The sequence below is a fragment of the Notolepis coatsorum genome, assembly GCF_963971535.1.
Source record: "Notolepis coatsorum genome assembly, chromosome: 16".
Lineage (NCBI taxonomy): Eukaryota > Metazoa > Chordata > Actinopteri > Aulopiformes > Paralepididae > Notolepis > Notolepis coatsorum.
The window spans coordinates 23,947,078-23,967,767 of NC_140180.1; the positions used below are offsets into that span (position 1 = coordinate 23,947,078).

The 20,690-nt window shown below is 40.9% G+C and overlaps 1 protein-coding gene across 1 annotated transcript; it reads left to right on the forward strand.

The window, feature by feature from the left end:
• Positions 1-365: 365 nt before the first annotated feature.
• LOC311242312 (heterogeneous nuclear ribonucleoprotein H2-like) lies at positions 366-14,837 on the forward strand. Its single transcript, XM_084331257.1, has 11 exons — positions 366-606; positions 1,167-1,262; positions 3,708-3,863; positions 4,121-4,264; positions 5,821-5,959; positions 6,822-7,000; positions 7,588-7,703; positions 8,542-8,677; positions 8,799-8,882; positions 9,455-9,547; positions 12,660-14,837. The coding sequence occupies exons 2-11, from the start codon at positions 1,181-1,183 to the stop codon at positions 12,776-12,778; spliced, it is 1,248 nt and encodes a 415-aa protein (XP_084187383.1). The 5' UTR covers positions 366-606; positions 1,167-1,180; the 3' UTR covers positions 12,779-14,837.
• The last annotated feature ends 5,853 nt before the right edge of the window (positions 14,838-20,690 follow it).

Here is a 20,690-nt window from a genome sequence, read left to right on the forward strand (position 1 = left end):
AAAAAAAAATTGAAGGGAATCGAACTTGTCACCAACGGACCGCAGGATCCACAGCACGGCGGCATACCAGTTGAGCTAAGCGTCGAATGAAAAACATCAGGGATTACGGCTACATAATGCCGCAAGCTCTGCCGCTCCGCTCTGCGGCTGCCCGCTGCCGCGGGGCGTGTCGCAGCCAATCAGGGAAAACGCGGAAGCACTCGGCAGGCGGCAGCACTCTTCCGCTGGGAATAAAGAATAGGCACACAAACGGGGTTGCCAGGTTGGAAATAACCTCCATTCGTGCCAAGATTTCGCCCCGTTCGTTTGTTTTTAAGGATGGTAGAGAGTGGATTTTCTTTTCCTGGTTTTCGGATAATTCAAAACTATAGACGACATCGTTGGGAACGTGTTGCGGTCTTAAAGGATACATATTTAGTGTCGATCGATATAGCAGACAACATTTGAAATAGCAGTGCCGCGTGTTGAACATCTGAAAGGGGGGTGGTTAGAGAATCAGTGCGGCAACCCCCACGGCGTCGGAGTCGGACTCGGCACGCAGTAACCACCACTCAAGTCTGCTCATTCAGGAACATTCGCTTCATTTTAAGGCCGGGTAATTATCAGGTACGTTTATTATTACTTATATTTACCGTTTGATTTAACTAGATAACGTCATGTAACCACAGTTATCATTTTTAACCGGCTATTCACATCGTTAACTCCATCTTACTGACGCGGTGTTAGCTAGCATGCTAATAATATGTCGCAGAGCGCAGGAGGCCGCTTTTGTTCTCGGCCTGGGTGCGGTGTGTAGCGTGTGTGTGCGCTCGGACCCATGGTCCATAATAATAGCTGTAGTTGATTAAAAACGTTCAATCGGATGCGGATTATACAGACACCAGAATACGCGAAGAAAACGTTAAAAAAATGAAAGCATGTAAGCAACCCGGCTAACGTCCGGCTAGCTACTCTATTGTCTGGCTGCGCTCGTATTGTAACGTAGAGGCCCAAGACGAGGCTCTGCGTGTTAGCTACTTAGCTACTCTAGGATGATGAACGTAGTGCATCACATTTGTTGTTGTGTGACCACCCTATCAATAATCATATTTGTCCACTATCGTCTTTTTTTTGTAGGCCAATTTGATATTTTCTCTGTATAAATCGTACGTCTTTTTTTGATCAAGGATTGTGACCAGTCATGGCCGATGAAGGATACGTGGTCCGTATCAGGGGGCTGCCTTGGTCCTGCTCAGTGGATGAAGTCCAGAGGTTCTTCTCGGGTAAAAGCACTTAAAAAACGGAGCGCCCTCCAACCTAACAAGGCCACTGGCCATGACAACATCCCCTCCAAATTCCTCAGACTCAGCAGCCGCCATCACCCCAGTCATCACACACATAATAAACCTCTCCATAAAACAGGGACACGTCCCCAAGGACTTCAAAATTGCGAGAGTGACCCCTCTGCAGAAAAAGGGCAGTAAATTAGACTCAGGCAACTACCGCCCTGTTTCTATTCTTACCTCCATCTCGAAAGTCATGGAAAAAATAGTCTTTGAACAGGTTGAAAAGTACCTAGCGGAAAAAATCTAATCTACGAATTCCAATCTGGCTTCAGAACATCCCACTCCACTGATGCATGCCTTCTCTATTTGAACGACCACATCAAACAAGAGGTGGACGCGGGCAAATACTGCGGCATGGTCATGCTGGACCTACAAAAAGCCTTTGACACTGTCAATCACTCCATTCTGATTGACAAGCAAAAGCAATGGGTTTTGATAGTCTATCAGTGAGATGGATGCAATCCTACCTGGAGGGGAGAGAACAGATGGTGTAGGTAAACGGTACCCTATCCCCCCCCTCACAATGAGCTGTGGTGTTTCACAAGGAAGCATACTAGGACCGCTACTGTTCCTAATTTATGCAAATGACATGTCGTCAGCTTGTGACTGCAACTTGTTCTTGTTCGCAGACGACTCAGCCCTGCTGGTCTCTGACGAGAACAAGTTACAGGTTGAGAACCCTCAGCTCGGAACTAGGCAAAATCTGCATATGGCTCGCTGATAACAAACTATCATTACACATGGGCAAAACATCAGTACACATGGGCAAAACAGAGTCCATTCTCTTCGGTTCAAATAACAAACTCAGCAAGATCGACGGCTTCTCAGTTACAGTGGGTGACAATATTGTCATAAGGAAAGATGAACTTACCTACCTGGGCTCCATCCTAGAGGCTAATCTTTCCTGTGACAAAATGGCATCCAATAAAATAAATAAAGTAATAAAAAAAGTCAACCAACGAACTCGATTCTTGTACCCGATCTCCTCTCTGGTAAACAAGAACACCCTGAAGACTGGCAGGAGCACTCATTCAAGGGTACTACGACTATGCTTGCACCTCATGGTACCAAAGCACCTCAAAGGCGCTAAAAACAAAATTACAAACATCTCAAAACAAACTGGTCATACTACTGCTTGACCTTACTCCTAGAACCCACCTCACCCCTGCCCACTTTGACAACCTAGGATGGCTTAGAGTAGACGACAGAGTACAGCAACTTGCAATGGGCCTGGTCTACAAGATACACTACATGACCAAGGTACCCATGTACATGTCAAAATACTTCCAAAAGGTCAGTGAATACCACGATCACAACACCAGAGGGAGCTCCACAAATCATATTAAACCCAGATTCGGCTCAAACAAGGGACTAAACACGTTTAGCAATTATGCCACATCAATGTGGAACGCCCTACCTAAAGCTGTAAAGGAATGTGAATCACTACCCACTTTCAAAAACACTCTCAAAGAACACCTACGGGAGACTGCAATTTGAAACTGGCCCATGTAAATGTCCTAACCCAACCCCCTCCAATGTACAGTAAATGACCGTATGGTTGTCAATATTCCAATGTACAGTTTTGCTTGTACAGTGTTCCCCTCCTGCCCAACCCCCCCACCGAACCACCTCCAATGTACAGCCCCCCACCCCACCTACCCAACCTCCCCCAATGTACAGTTTTTACGTCAAATGTATATACTCTTTTCTGGACTCTTTTTGTATCACAAACGGTACTGTATTTGCAAATCTGGTATGTCATAAATGTATAGATGTAGCAGTACTGTCTATGACTGTATGAACGAATAATGGACTCTGTGAAGCGCTCTGAGTCAGAGAAGAGCGCTATATAAATCCAATCTATTATTATTATTATCTGTATGTCATGTATGTCATATATGTCCTGATGAATTGAAAATGGGGGACCCTGATGTAAACAAGACGAAAGTCTTTCTCTGGTCTGCATCCCCTTAACAATTGTGTGTATTGAGCTGTACTGTATTGTACCCATTCTGCATCTGTTAATAAAGTTTTCAATCAATCCATTCTGCATTCTGTTGTGCGCATTCATGAACCCTAGACAGGATGATCTCTTGGATTTTGGTGACCCCCATGATATTTTCTCTAGTGCCACTATTGGGAGGAAAAACATTCAATACTTGTGTATCTCCTCCTGATCTGATTTCCACCTAACTTGACAAATATACTTGCCATAGCAAGGAAGCCTGTAAGTTCAGTCATCTGGCCTCATGGTGGCGCTATGCTCATAAAACTAAACTAGTTTTCAGTGGCTCGAATTCAGCCCGTTAGGGGATCTAATAATATCGCTGTTGTGTCTAGTTTAGGTGTGGACTGATGAGATTGTTGTTATTTTTAATACAGAATGCAAAATTGCCAGCAACGGCAGCACCATCCATTTTACATACACAAGAGAGGGCCGTCCCAGTGGAGAGGCCTTTGTCGAGATGGAGACGGAGGACGATTTGAAGATTGCTGTAAAGAAGGACAGAGAAACCATGGGACACAGATATGTTGAAGGTGTGTGCTGGGGTTGGTGTTTGAAAGTCTTTGATTCAATCTGAATCCAGTATTTAATCTGCTTACCGATGGGGGGGGTGCAGTAGTAACGCAAAACATTTTCAGTTATGTAACAATGAAACTGTAAATGGATGAGGTGAGTAAGACTGTAAAAGCTTACAAACTTCCAATCAGTTCGTATCGGATCATTCTGTGTGACGAGTTGGTGTTTTTGTCTTGTGACACTTGAGATGTTTTGTCTCCTCGATTGGGAACAGTTTTCAAATCCAACAACGTTGAGATGGACTGGGTGATGAAGCACACCGGTCCAAACTGTCCGGAGACGGCGGGTGACGGGCTGGTCCGGCTACGAGGCCTCCCCTTCGGCTGCAGCAAGGAGGAGATTGTACAGTTTTTCGCAGGTATGAATAAGCCACGCTCACTGGTCTGTTGTCGGCACTACCATTAACATGTTGCTAATAAGATTAAAACAAAAACAGTGCTGCCTTCCTTTTCTTATTTCCCTTCTCTTGCGGTCACTGAGCACACAAAACAGCTGATCTTAGAAACTGTACCCATTATAGAATGGGAAAAGAAAGGGCCCAGTTTCAATGCGTGTGATATTCCAGATCCGCAGTGATGAAGAAAGGACACAGGAAAAGGAAAGTAGTAATGTCTGAAATGGAGAAATTAATGGAATATTTCTTTTGTTATCGTTCCAAGGGCAGACAAATATTCAAATAGGGCTGTCACTTTTCAATAGAAGTTTGAACTTTCGTTAAAATCTGGTATTAAAGGTGCTATAGATAACATTCTGCATGCATTATACGTGTTAGCCAGCCAGCTAGTGTTTCAGTCTCTTCAGTGGTGTTTTGAGAAATCATAACATAATGGGCAGACTTCAATTAGTTAATAACACGCAATGTGCAGACTTCCGATTGGACAGGCAGAGATAAACGCAGCATTAATTTTGGACCTGGTAATAAAACTAATTATAATTCACAACCATATATATATATATTTTTAGGAAAGCAATACTTTTATTCCACCTTTCTAAAGGCTGTATTTTTCTTAATGTAATTTAAAATGTTTAATTTTATATAAAGCAGTATGTATTCCAACAGATGCCGTTCTTACGCTGCCTGGCTGCTAAATGTTGGAGCTATTGCAGCAACAGGGCTATGCAAGTACAATAAAGTATATTATAAGTATCTGGGGGAAAGTGACAGCCCTGTTCTCAAGCACCTTATACCTTCCATTCATAATCATCTTCCCAGATATCTACATGGTCCCAGATATCTACAAATTATGTCGGATACTAGTCAATTTGTAAAGCGTTTTTTTTTTTTTTTTTTTTTTTTTTTTTTTTTATATATATAAATATTGTCTTTGCCTCCCCCCCCCCCCATCTTGAATATAGTTATTTTACTTGTATAGAATTGGGCACAGTCATTAACATGCCCCTCATTACCTTTTCCTGTTGGATAATAAATCCACATTTCATAACAAAACATGCAACAGTATGTTGGACCAGTAGAAAATGGGTGGGAAATATGGCAAATGTTAATTAATGTACCTTGTAGATTTTTAAAATTGTTTTCTTTTTATTAATCTACACTAAATCTATTAATCTACACACCAAATGTATTCATACACACCAAATCTATTCATCTACACACCAGATCTAGCCAGATGTCTCACACAGTCCCTTTCTATATATATGTATATATATATATATTCTTTCTATCCCCCCCCCCCCCCTCATTCTAGTTTTTATATTCCCCCCCAAATGCTATGAACATAAGTCCGTCTAAACGGCCAGTCAACTGGTAAAACCCTCAACTGGTATGTGTGTGATGATGTATAGAGTTTGTCCATACGTTTTCTCTCTCTCTCTCATTAGAGAAAGTTATCTTGTGTGATTGGGCATGTGATTTTAATATGTCCCCCGCTGGGGTTATCTGTCCTTGGGTTGAAGGGTTGGAAATCGTGCCAAATGGGATAACATTGCCGGTGGACATCCAGGGGAGGAGTACGGGGGAGGCCTTCGTGCAGTTTTCTTCACAGGATATAGCTGAAAAGGCTCTAAAGAAGCACAAGGAAAGAATAGGGCACAGGTGGGGATGGTTGGTCGGTTGGCTGGATACGTTGCTTTTCTTATGGTCTGCACCTTCAACATCTGACTCAAATGCAGAACTTGCACACTTCACTGGTATTTGCTTCACTCATACACTAGTGACAACCAAGTAAACTCAAAACATAGTCCCATTGTCATTTTAGTACAAACCATATATGCCATACATTCACAGTATTTCACGGGAAGCTCAATGCTGAGGCACCATTTATCAAGACTTCAGATCAAGTTTGGCTGACAGTATATGATGACAACAACAAAACAAAAAAGGAATGGTACCTCGGTACTAAAATATCGGTCCAGGCTGACTAAAATGGAAGGAATCCCCAGGTGCTAAAATCAGAGGGTGACTACACCAAGGAGCTGGAGCCCACTGCCTCAGGTAAACGCTTTAGCGTGGGTTTGCAAACGGACATCAGGAAGAACCCTTCCGGTCCCTCTGTTGTACCAAGACACAATGGCTACCCAAAGCAAGGACGCAGGATGATCTATTACACCACATTACACATGGCTGTCCAAAGCAAGGACACAGGATGTTGTATTGCACCAATGATCTGTAAATTAAATCCGGTAACCATAAGTCTTTAGGTCATTAAGACCCTTTTCAATTTGGACAAGTTTTAGTATTTGTTGTGTTTTTCCGCCCTCAAATGTGAGTACTTCTTATCCAATATGTTAAGCCTCAGAATTAGCCAAAGGCAGTATTACCTATGGACCACACAGAATGGCAGCATCCGAATAGCCCAATGTCACCAGTTTAATTTTTTTGTGTGTGCAAAATGCAGTGATTCTTCACCGCGGTGGAGTTCCAGAGTAGTCACTGTGATGTCTGTATGCTCTCTCAGGTACATTGAGATCTTCAAGAGCAGCCGCGCTGAGGTGCGGACACACTACGAGCCCCAGAGGAAGCCCATGGGCATGCAGAGACCCGGCCCCTACGATCGCCCCTCCGGAGGTCGTGGCTACAACATGATGGGCCGAGGAGGTTCCTATGACAGGATGCGTCGCGGAGGCTATGGAGGAGGTGGGTGATGGGGTTGTTGTGTGGTTTACAGAACCGAATTGATCAGAGGTTGAGGTTTCAACTGCTGCATTTATTAGAGGCGCACTGACCGGTAACACATCTTCACCATACATTCCGATAACAGGCTTTCACTGTCGATACCTATGACATGTTTTCACTGTCAAAATTGTGTTCGCAAACAGCTTGAACTGCAGTTGATTTCCTGTTGCAGTGTTTGCTCATAACAATTTAATTTAGAATGTTTTTGTTGAAACTTTAAACCGGTCTATACAGTACTTTGACTGCACATTATAGACCTTGACCGTTAGTTCAATTTTGGGACGAGATTCCACGCCGCGCATGCTTTCATTTCCACCACGTGGCTCCGGGTGTTGGGTTGTTAGTAATTGTTCAATAATGACGTCTCGTATACACCTGCTATTGGCCAGACGTCCGTATCGGGGCGTCCTTTGCATTTAGACTTCATTCAAAACACAATTGCTTACTGTATGTCCTTTCAGCCGACCGGTACACGAAAGCCTTGGTGAGATGAAGAGTCTTTGCGAGAGCTCGTCTTAATCTTCCTCATCTCATACGTGTGCGTCCAGGTGCGTCGGATGGGCGCTATAGCGACGGCGGTGGCTCATCGTTCCAGAGTACAACAGGCCACTGTGTCCACATGAGGGGTCTCCCTTACAGAGCCTCCGAGACGGACATCTACAATGTAAGCGCTGTGGAGAAGTGGCCTCCTATCTGACCTAGTGTGAAATATTCAATACTGTATTTTTGCCTTATTTGCAATCAGTTGTTAGCAATTTGCCATGGCTTGGTTATAGCAGAACAATAATTATATATAATACTAGTATTATAATAATTATTAAATAAATACAACGTTTAAAAACGACAAAGTACAATTCCTATTAATACAAACAACGATATAACACCTAAAATAAAGTAGTCTAGTATAATATTTGAAATAAAGTGGTGCTCTAGTGCAGTATCTGAAGTAAAGTTGTGCTCTAGTGCAGTATCTGAAGTAAAGTTGTGCTCTAGTGCAGTATCTGAAGTAAAGTTGTGCTCTAGTGCAGTATCTGAAGTAAAGTGGTGCTCTAGTGCAGTATCTGAAATAAAGTGGTGCTCTAGTGCAGTATCTGAAGTAAAGTGCTGCTCTAGTGCAGTATCTGAAATAAAGTGGTGCTCTAGTGCAGTATCTGAAATAAAGTGGTGCTCTAGTATCTGAAGTAAAGTGGTGCTCTAGTGCAGTATCTGAAGTAAAGTGGGTATCTAGTGCAGTATCTGAAGTAAAGTGGTGCTCTAGTGCAGTATCTGAAGTAAAGTGGTGCTCTAGTGCAGTATCTGAAATAAAGTGGTGCTCTAGTGCAGTATCTGAAGTAAAGTGGTGCTCTAGTGCAGTATCTGAAGTAAAGTGGTGCTCTAGTGCAGTATCTGAAGTAAAGTGGGTATCTAGTGCAGTATCTGAAGTAAAGTGGGGATCTAGTGCATTATCTGAAGTGTGGAACTCTAATGTTCACCATGTTGATGTGTTCTTTCTCTCTCCCCAGTTCTTCTCTCCCTTGAATCCGGTGCGGGTCCACATTGAGATCGGCCCAGACGGCAGAGTGACGGGCGAGGCCGACGTGGAGTTTGCGTCTCACGAGGATGCCGTGGCGGCCATGTCTAAGGACAAGGCCAACATGCGTGAGTCTCCTAATTTGAAGACTCTTGAGTAGCAGCCCCTTTCAGCCGGGCCCCCTGGCTGCTTAGCCCCTTCCACTTATAGATGTTTATGAGCTGTCTTGTCTGTCCCTCTGCCCTTCAGAGCACCGCTATGTGGAGCTGTTCCTGAACTCGACAGCAGGGGGCAGTAACGGAGCGTATGGAAATCAGATGATGGGTGGAATGGGTGAGTACAGCAGTGCCACATCTTAGACGAACAGTGTCCCATTTGGTTTGAAAGTGTCTGCCTATTTTAGGCTTAGTCAACCCTGGGGTCGGGTCATGTGTGTTTCCAAAGATATACAAATTAGGTCTATTTATTTATATATAATTGTATTTTTTGTATTGTATTGTAAATGTTTAGTTAATTACAATGGCCTTGGGTCTGCACTAAAGGCACTGTACATACCTTGTAATACCCACACTGCCTTGCCCAGTAGTCACTGACCAGCAGAACAGCTTTTGTCCTGAGTACAGGGAGGGAAATTTGACATTTGACCCCACCAGCCAAATGCTCTCTTTTCTGTCCTTTAAATTCAGAATAATTGTAAGTGTTTAAGTAAACATTAGCATAACGCAAAGAATTACAACTCGAAAGTTGACCATTTCATACATTACGGTCACATAAATCTGTCAGACTTCCAATATGGTTTCCTCTTGCCAAAACACACACACACACACACGCACAGAAATAATCAAAACGGCATTGAGCTGCTTCTATGGATATTGTTATGATGGCCTTCTCCTCTGCCTCTACAGGTAACCAGTCGTCCTATAGCGGAGGTCAGCTGAGCTCTGGCTACTCCGGTGGCTACAGTAGTCAAGGCAGCATGGGAGGATACAGTGACTATAGTGAGTGTCGGCTCCGCTCCGCATGGGGGCCGTCGTTTTAGAAATCTAACCCTTAAAGCACCATACCACAGGGTCCTTGAAGTGCTTAAAGTGCTTGTTTTTTGTATAAGAAAAAAAGTCAAGGCCTGGAATTCCTTAAACAGCCAATTTGTTTTACAAGGTGCTTAAAAAGTCCTTGAAATTCAAAGCAACCATTTGCATTGAAAGTTTTGTTCATTCATGATCAAATTGTTCTGAATCAAGAAATAGAATTTTTTTTATTTAACCTGTTCCACCCGACGGGGTCGGTACTGACCCCAAAATGGCATTTGGTCATAAATCAATATTTTTCAGTGTTGCATATTTTTTGTGATTTTTATTTTTATTTATTTTTTATCAAACGTTTTCAAGTATTAACATCACTAACATGTCACAAAAGCATGTAGAATGTATATTATCATCAATACGTTAGTTTAGCAATAGGTTAAAAGTGCCATTAGATAGTTTTAACTTCTCGATTTGCTCAAGTCTATTGCAAGACGGCGACCATTTTGGAAAATTTGAATCATGGGAATTGTAGTGTTTTACGGCCATTTTGTCGAGGGCATGCATAGCTGTGGATCAGCGTTGGAATTATTCCGAACTACACTTCCTGGCAGATACTGTAGGGGTTCAGCGTTCTGAATGAATTATTTCAATAACTGTTATTATTTGGGATAATAAGCCACAAAAGGTAATGTTTTTTACAAATATTGAAACTCAGTTAGTTTCTCCTCCCTATTGTTAGCATGTAGCAACAATTGGATCTGAAATTAGTTTAAAAATGTTGCACTGTGGTGAAAATAAAAAGGTACAGTAGATATCATTATCTGTTCTTATGCATGCCTGGTGATGCTAAATCCAAATTGAACTCGGGCATTTGAAAGATAATATGTGTATATATAAATGTGCAAATTGGCTATAATGTAATTTATAAGCATCATATTCTATAATAATATTTCAACTTGCATTGGTCCGGATGGGAGAATTCAGTACTGTATCTACAGAACCTTGTTTAATCATCTTCCCTTTATTAATTTCCATAGAATTATTTTGTACACATGATTTCAAGAAGGTACTGAACAAGATCAGTGGCAGTTTTTTAAGTTTGGTCATTATTATCATGGTGTTATTCACTGTCAAAGATTCAAAGAAAAATCATAATTCATATTCTTTGTTTCATCACAATTTAAGCAAGCCTAGTAATAGACACAATATTTCTGACACTGTGAATACATTCCCTGGGGTCCATAGATGTACCTAGATACCAAGAATATGCAAATAAACCTTGTAGAAGTGGAGCAATGTTCCATTTACCTAGGTATATATTTTAGGCGAAAATATTCCACGGGTGGAACAGGGTAAAGTAACTAATTGTTGGAAATTGGTTTTAAGCCATAAATATTGGATCCGATTCTTTTTTCTATTAAAAAAAAACGCTTTAAAACTGAATCGTATCCTTTTAATACATCCAGTGCCAGTCACGAGAGGTCGCTGTGGGCTGTGTGCCAGCGCTTAATGAATGGGGATACATGCCAGTGTTTGCAGTGCTAAAACTAAATTAAATATTATAGCTATGGATCTAATAATAGTCGATTGTCATTGAGTTTCTTCTGGTCAAGATGCAAAAAACAGATAATTTTTTCATCAATACATTACCGTTTTATACCATGGTGAATATGAGTATAGTTTTAGAGTACTTCTGTGTAATCCCAGGAAACGCAGCAACATTTTATTGCATTTCATTAGGAAGCGTGCCATTCCTTGCTTTGATCGACAATCAATCTGAAATCAACGCTAGATTATCGGGATTATGTATCATCATGCATGAAAGCTTGGGGGGAGGTCGTTTTTCTATGCTTTGGTTGTCACGAACGGAATACGTTACACTACATTTACAGACACACTCCGATCGCGGGGAAGGAATTATCGGATCAACGCAAGATTGATAACATATAGCCCTTACCTTGTCTTTGATGTACTGCAAAAAGAATATTCCAATTATCTGATCGCCATTCCAAGTACTGATCGCGATCATGTTTTCAACGTAATCCAGCATCGGTTATAAGCGCTTGCCTTGCCCGAGTAGTTAAACCCCGCCCGCACGCCGCAGCTCGGCCCAGACACCAAGCCACATAGTTTCAAATTGAGTGGAATAGCGGCCGCAAGGCGTTAGGCGGCGGTATTGGATGTTTGCGATCTCAGACCCATTCAGGACAGCCTGCACAGGCTGCCTGATGAATTATCAATGGAAATAGCGAATAAAATGAAAAAAGTGGGGGGAAAAAGAGGAAATGGCAAATAAAAGAAATAACGATCCAGGAATATGTTAATCCGTGAATGGCACTGGAAGTGTTAAATGCCCTTTTTAAATGTAAAATAGTGTTTGGAAAAGTACTTGAAAGTCCTTGAATTCCATTTTGCAATGTCTGTGGGAACCCTGATACCAGCCTTAATGTTGGACTTCTCACCATTACCTCTTTGAGAAATGTTGTGTTCATTGGTGCATATTGTGTGTGGTTTTTGAGACATGAAAGTCACCAGGTGTCATTCTTCACCAGACACGGGTCATTCTTCACCAGACACGGGTCATTCTTCACCAGACACAGGTCATTCTTCACCAGACACAGGTCATTCTTCACCAGACACAGGTCATTCTTCACCAGACACAGGTCATTCTTCACCAGACACGGGTCATTCTTCAGTAATGGCAGAAGTCTGAAATGTGACTGGTATGATGGTCCATTAACCTTAACCCTACTGGAGACCTCACATCTAAACTAACCTGAGATGGAAGAGGACATTTTTTTTATGATCATTGATTTTCGAAGATGTTGCCTTAGCGGGATGGCCAACTAATTATGTCCTTTGCAGAACATAACTTGTCTGAATGACCCTAGATCAGTTGTTAAATAAAAAAAGGTATAATAATAAAAGAGAAATATACTGGTGAAGGCAGTACTGCATCACCTGTATCCATTCCCTTAGAGAAATGTGATTTTAGTCTCTTTGAACAGGATTGCATAAGGGAAGTCGGTGAAACCCCTCTGTGAACTCCTCGGTCCTATATTGTGTATTCTCTCCCTCTTGTTAGGTAACCAGGGCGGAATGGGCAGCAGTTACTATGGCAGCAGTGGCGGAGGAGGTGGAGGAGGAGGAGGAGGAGGAAGCAGAGGTTCCATGAACGGCATTGGCGGAGGATGGGGAATGTAGTTTTTCTTTTCTTATTTTTTCTTATTTTTTTACTCTGCATTTTGCTGGACGGACTGGAAATGTAGATCTCACCTTGTTAACATGGGCAGGGTTGGGTGGGTAAGGTCATTTTGAAAATTAAGATGGTTTGGATACATTTTTTTAAAACTGATTACCTTCATGAAGAAATGAGATCATCTGGTACCATAACACATTTGACAACAAATGAATTTTAAATTTTTCTGTTTTTCTTTCTCCTCTATCCTCACAGACATGATAAGATTGCATAACTGTTTTTGTGTTTGGAATTTTCATTACCAGGAAGTGTACTGTTTGTCATCATTCTAAAAAAAAAAAAAAGGGCCTGTCAATTACCTAGAGTAGCTCGTTTTGATAGCTTTTATGTTGGAGTAAATGACAAGAGTGCATGAACAACAATGAAAACTCGTTTGTAAATAAGTGGAATTTCTGGATGCGTCCTCCTTGTTTCATCTTTATATTAAAGTGTAGCCTTTTTTCTTTTTATTTAGGGTTCAAATGTTAAATGTGAATTTGAGAGTTCTTAGTTAAAAATCATGTGTTGTTTTTTTCGTGAGCGTGGATATGGGACGTTTTTCATGACGGATACATCGATGGCAAAAGCATACATTTGGTATGTTCTGTTGACATGAAGGGTTCTACTGCTTCAATTAATGTTCTTTGTATTCCCTGTGCACAAAGTGAATAAACAAAGTCTGTTAAATTCTTAATGAATTGAGCAGAAAACAAAGTTTTATTAAACTCTGTATCTCTATCAAATATCAAGATGTGCAGGGCACCCTCGTGGCGCATACCATAGTGCCTCGTGCACCTACGCGGCCAACCCGGGTTCGATCCCAGCTCCTGTCGTTATTTGTCGCATGTCCTCCCCACCTCTCCTCCCGTTCGCCCTCTCCTCTGTTGGTCCTGCGTGACCAATAAAGCTGTAAAAAAAAAAAAATCAAGATGTGCCCTAATAACCTAAGAAAGTGGCTTCATAGCACTGGTCAAACGATTACAAAATTCAATTGTTGAACATTCTAAAATGGTCATCTTACTTTGTGAACATTCTAGTATTTTAACCTTTTCACTACCACACTACAAAGACTTAACCATTTTGCTATCGCACTAGAAAGGGTAAAGACTCACTACCACACTAACCATCTGTAGTGAAAGGTTAAACTGTTGTGTGGCAGTGAAAGGTTAATTGTGTAGTGTGGTAGTGAAATGGTTAAATACACTTATGCAGGCATTCTCATTTTCACAACTTGGACATTTTATTGAAATGGGGTGAAAGCCTTTCACTTCACCCAATTATTTTTTCACATAATCTCACATGTATCCCACGGCTCTACTGTTTTGCACACATTTACGGTTATTGAGTATCCATGTGTCAATTACAGCGCTGTGAAAAAAAAGGAAGGATTGCAATGGGGATTGCCATTTTCATCTACATCTCATTGAGCTGTAAGGAAAACGAGACATGGATTCCGTGTCTTTTGATGACATCACTGGTGGCCACATTCAAACCGATTAACTCAACTGTCGAATCTAAATTAATGTGTAAAGCAGTTTAGAGCCTTGGGATAATGAGATTATAAATTGGCATTTTTCGGAAGTGTTATCCAAATAAACCGATGTATTCTAGTAGTATTTCCATGTCATTCACTTGAACTTGTTTTTTAGTAGTTTAAACGATAGTCTAAAAAAAATAACAATGTCCACCTCCAAATTCACTACCTATAAAAGGCTTTCATTGTCGAAACTGAATAATTAATCCAGCTTTGAAGGTATAATCTGTAATGCAGTGACAAAGTGCTTCTCTCGGTATTGCATTTTGTTTACATGTTTTGTTTTGGTCTGATGTGTCTTGGGAGTTCAGTGGGGAACGGGATTGGTTGCTATTGGCCACATGTTGGGTTCTGCCAAGAGAGGTCTGGAGAAATTCACAGAATAAGTTACTATATAGCTGTACATGCATGCATAGCTATACCATAACTTATTACATTGTGAATTTCTCCATACCATGGATGCATGTATAAAGTGTCAGTCGGACATATGGCGTAGGGCCAAGCTGAAGTCCAGATTTGGTTGATGGCCAGACTCCATGCATGGTCAGTAAATGGATTGCATTTATATACACTGCTCAAAAAAATAAAGGGAACACTTGAACAATACATCCTAGATCTCGATGAATGAAATATTACAGTTGAAAATCTTTATTCATTATTTAGTGGAATGTGTTGAGAACAAAATAACAATGATCAATGGAAATCAAAATCATTAACCCATGGATGTCTGCATTCAAAATCCGATCACAGGCTGACCCAGCTTCTGTGTAAATTCCTCAAGACGATTCAAAATGAGGCTCACTAGTGTGTGGCCTCCACGTGCCTGTATGCACTCCCTACAATGTCTGGGCATGCTCCTGATGAGACGACTGATGTTCTCCTGGGGGATCTCCTCCCAGACCTCGATTAGGGCATCAGTCAACTCCTGGACAGTCTGGTGCGACCTGGCGGAATGGGCAGGCCAGTCCATCCATAGCATCAATATAATATAATAATATTGTATAGCCCTTTTCATACAGAAATTGCAGTTCAAAGTGCTTCACAGCAGTAAAAAAATACAGGCACAAGCGAGCATAAAAAAGTTAGAGGTAGCAAGGTAAGGTAAACACAGTTTTTCACATTAGGATCTGGCATCCCAATAGGCCTCTGTTTACGGTTTCATCCAGTAATAAAAATAAAATAGAATAGACAGTAAAAAAGTGCGGTTTGATTCAGTTTAAAAATAATAAAAATAGAACGGACAGTAAAAAGTGATAAAATAGTTCAATAAAATTATAACATCAGTGGACTCCCGAACCCGTCGTTATTTGCCGAATGTCTTCCCCCCCACTCTGTCTCCCATTCCTCCTCTGTCTCTCTCTACTGGACTGCCCAGTAGCAATAAAGCGATAAAAACGCCAAAAAAATAAATCTTTAAAAAATATAACATCAGCGCATCACTTAATACTTTGAGTTTCTTTACAAAGTTCTAACTTACAACAGCAGTGCATCGCTCTTAACACTTTCTTTACAAAGTACAGTTCTAAATTACCTTATAGAACAGTAGGTTATGAATATAACCGTGTTCTATGAGTATAGTGACGCTCAGCGTCTACTGCACATATCTCACTCCAGTGTTGTGCACTGAATAAAAACTCACAAAATGTACCCCTACATGCCAACATCCGTCTGGCCACACCCCCATCCGCTACCTATATAAGCAGGGGTGTGGCCACACACTCATCTCCTCAATCTTTCACCACAAGGCAAGATCAAGGGCCGCAGTGGTGTCTAGACGCTGAGCGTCACTACAGGCCACGTGAGCGGATCGGCGCGGCCGAGAAATCCGCTCTTCGCTCTTTAAAGCTTGGTCCGCTCCGCTAATCGCTCATGTTGACCCCGCCCCCAAGTCGCTCTCCGCTCGCTCCCCGCTCACCTTGAATCGAGCGCTCCCTGCGCCAGATCGCTTGGCAGATTTTATTTTTTTTATTTTTGGAGCATGGTGTAAATTAGCTCAAACTACAACAGTCTACACCCCCTGGGCCCCTTAACAATTGTTTGTATTGAGCCGCATTGTAATTGTACCCATTCTGCAATGTTAAATAACGTTGTTTATCCATTCACTAGCTCTATTAAGCGATGATAGGCTAGCCGAGCCACAATGCTATGGTCGCTGCCATTAACGTTAGCATGTAAGCTAACGACGACAACAATGGCGTCGATACTTTTTCTTTTTTTTTTGAACTTTCTTTTATTTTGTGTCATATTGAACATCACATTGCATTAATCATACAGTATAATATACTTGATTCACATAGTCAATGACATTTGTTACTCAGGCTCTTCCCTCTTATTCAATTTGTTTAAGGTATTCAGCGTAATCAAAATAAGCTGTATAATCCGAGTACGCCTCTTAAACAACCCAGTGGGGAGGGATTTTTACAATATTTTTTTTTATGATTTTTTGTAGGATAAGAAACGAAAAAATAAATAGAAAAATAAATTTAGCAAAAGGAAAAAAATATATACTTTAACAGAAAAAAAAGAACAACAAAAAAAGAAAAGAAAAAAAAGAGAGAGGGCGTCAGGCTCATGCTAATGTATCTCCAGGTACAAGGTTACAAGTGACCATCTCTGCATAAACATATCTTTTTTCAGTTGCAATTGTGCAGTCATTTCTTCCATTGTATACATCTGTCTCAGTCTCTTGGTCCATTGTTTGATTGTCGGTGGTTGATTTTGTAGCCATGCCATAGTTATCATTTTCCTTGCTATTAACAGTATCACTCTCAAGATATATAACGTATCTCCATAGTATGTGCCTTTCGGTATACATCCCAAGATATAGTACGATGGATTCAGAGGTAAGTCAAGATCTAGAATGGTTTTAATCTCATTTTTGATATTCATCCAAAATGTCTGCACCCTTGGACAGTCCCAGAAAATATGTGTATGATCTCCGATCATTCCACATCCTCTCCAACATAGTGGTGAGGACCCACCAGCAAATCCGGAGAGAACTTGAGGAGTCCTAAAGTACCTGACCTTGACCTTCCAGTCAAACTCCTTCCACATTGGGCTATTTGTGATTTTATGATTGCTTGAATGGCTGTCCTCCCATTCTTCATTTTCTATGATCACATTAGCTTCCAACTCCCATTTTTCTTTAATATAGGTGGTGTCTCCTGGATCGTCTAGTTGTAACATGTTGTAAATATTGGATATCTGCTTTCTTTCCATCAAGTTTTTTTCTATTGTGTTTATAAAGTACCGCTCCACATTTGTTGGTGGTCTCTTAATTGCTTCCCACTCACTGTGAGTCATTACATAGTGTCTTATTTGAAAGTATCTAAACATGTCTTTCGAAGGTAGATCAAAACATTGCTGTAGCTGTGCAAACGATTTAAAACAGTCTCCTTCCATTAATTGATTGATAGTAACCAGGCCCAAATCCGCCCATTTTTTAAAACCCCCATCCTCCATAGCTGGCCGGAATTCTGTATTGTCTGCTATTGGCATGGCCCTAGATATTGATCGTGGACCTCCCCCCTTTTTCCTTACACTTTCCCATACCTTTAATGTATTTGTAATCCATTTGTTACCAATCTTAATTTTTTTCCAGTATGCTTTCCCCAGGAATATTATGGATCTGAGAGGGGTCTTTGGAATTGAGTTTTGCTCAATCTGTACCCATCCTGAGTCTAGGTCCTTTTGTATCCAATGCACAAGTATGCGTAATTGAGCTGCCCAGTAGTAGTTTCTTAGGTTTGGTAGACCAAGACCACCCTTGTTCTTTGGCAAACATAGTGTTTTAAGCCTTACTCTAGGTTTTTTCCTCTGCCAGATAAATTTGGATAGGAGTTTATCTAACCTTTTAAAGGTAGTGGCAGGTATTGGTATAGGTAGAGACTGGAAGAGAAAAATAAGTCTAGGTAGCACATTCATTCGAATTGATTCTATTCTTCCCACTAGGGAGAGAGGTAAAATGTCCCATCTGGCCATGTCTGATTTGATTTGTACAATCAACTTTTCGTAGTTTGCTTGATATAACTGATTGCTGCTGGGAGTCAAAATGATTCCTAAATACCTGAATCCGTCTCTAGCCCAATGGAAGGGTGCTATACTATTCAGATGTATTGGCCATGTTCCCACTATCATCATGGCTTCTGATTTGGTCTCATTTATCTTATAACCCGACAGTTCGCCGTAATTTCTTAAATCCATCATTATGTTTGGAATTGATTCTAAAGGGTTTTTGATATAAAGTAAAATGTCATCAGCAAATAGCGAGATCTTGTGTGTAATGCCTTTTTGGTCATCTATTCCCTGTATCTGAGGGTTTGATCTAATCATCTCCGCTAGTGGCTCTATGCCAATCGCGAATAGTAATGGAGACAAAACGTCTCCTTGGCGTGTCCCTCTCTGTATGTCAAAGAAGTGAGAGCAGTGACCATTCACCCTTACTCTAGACTTAGGATTTTTATATAAACATTTTATCCATTCTATAAATGTGTTATTGAATCCCATACCTTTCAATGTTAGTTCAAGGTACAGCCAATCAACTCTATCAAATGCCTTCTCGGCATCTAAGCCGAGAAGCATTGATGGTTCTTTTCGAAATCCAGCCACTGTTTGCAGATTTAAAGTTCTTCTGATGTTGTTAGCACCCTGTCGACCAGTGATAAAGCCAGTCTGGTCTGGGTGTATCAGTTTTGTTATATGTTTCTGTATTCTTTTTTTAAGTATAGATGTCAATATCTTGAAATCGTTGCAAAGGAGACTTATGGGCCTATAGGAACTACATCTTGTGGGGTCTTTACCTTCTTTATGTATTACCGAGACAATAGCTTCTGACCAGCTTCCTGGTGGATCTCTCTCAGATAGGGCATAGTTATAAACTACACTTAATACTGGTGTTAATTGTTCAGTGAAATGTTTATAAAATTCATTTGAAAACCCATCTGTACCTGGTGATTTATTGTTCTTAAGCATCTGAATAGTTTCCCCTATCTCCTTCTCCGTAATAGGGGAGGTTAGCTCATCCGCCTCATCTGGGGATAGTTTAGAAAGTTTAAGGTTATCTAAGAAGTTGTTGATTTTTTCTTTCTTGTTTTCCAATTGCTGTGCTTTGTAGAGGTCGGTATAGTAATCTGCAAATGCATTAGCAATTTCTTGCGTTTGCATTACTTCCATGTGTGTGCTGGGGTGTTTAATCTTTGGAACTATCCGACTTGACTGTATTTTGTGGAGCTGGAATGACAGTAGCTTGCTTGCCCTATTTCCCATCTCATAGTAATTCCTACCAGCAAATCTAAGGGCTCCTTCCGCTTTGTATGTCAACAGGTCATCTAGTTTTTGTTTGCAGGTTAGTAGAGCTTTTAAATCTTCTTCATCTCTGTTCAGTTTATGTTTCCTTTCTAGTATTTTTAACTCATTTTCTAGGTTCTGCTGTTTTTCATTTCGCTGTTTCTTTAGTGCACTTGAAATTGAGATAATTTTACCTCTCATTACAGCCTTTGCCGCGTCCCATAACATTGATGGTGAGACATCCCCCTTATTGTTGAGATCAAAATAACTCTTCAGTTCTTCACTTATCCTCTCCCGTGTGTGAGAGTCAGACAGCATGGATACATTGAGCCTCCAATATTTAAAGATTTTATTGGTACTGAGGTTAAGTTGAAGAGTTAGAGGCCCATGATCTGAGATGGTCGCTGGTTCAATGATACATGATTCAACTTTGTCAATATCTTGCTTGGAAATACAGAAGTAATCTATCCGAGAGTAGCTACCATGGACCCCAGACCTAAAGGTAAAGTCTTTCTGCCTAGGATGGTGGAAACGCCATGCATCTATAAGTCCAAATTCTTTTATCATTGCATTCAGTGATCTAGATTTTTTTGAAATGGGTCCACAATCTACAGGCAGTTTGTCTACTTTTGGATTTAGTACACAGTTGAAATCACCGGCCATAAGGATAATTCCTTTGGCATTACCAGCCAAAAGTGAGGCTATACCTTTAAAGAAATTGGGGCAGTCTTCATTTGGTGCATATATATTTAGAAAGGTTATGATTGATCCTCCTATTGACCCCAGGACCATAACATATCTGCCCTGGTCATCTGCAATTTCCTTTTCTTTGGTGAAGTATACTGATTTGTTAAATAGAATAGCCACTCCTCTCTTTTTCCCTGTTTGACAGGACGCACTATACACCTGGCCCACCCATTCTCTCTTCAGTTTCTGGTGTTCGTTCATTGATAAGTGCGTTTCTTGAATGAATGCTATAGAGCACTGCATTTTCTTAAGTTGTCCAAAAAGTTTTTTCCTCTTTATTGGGTTGTTAAGACCATTTATATTGTAACTAA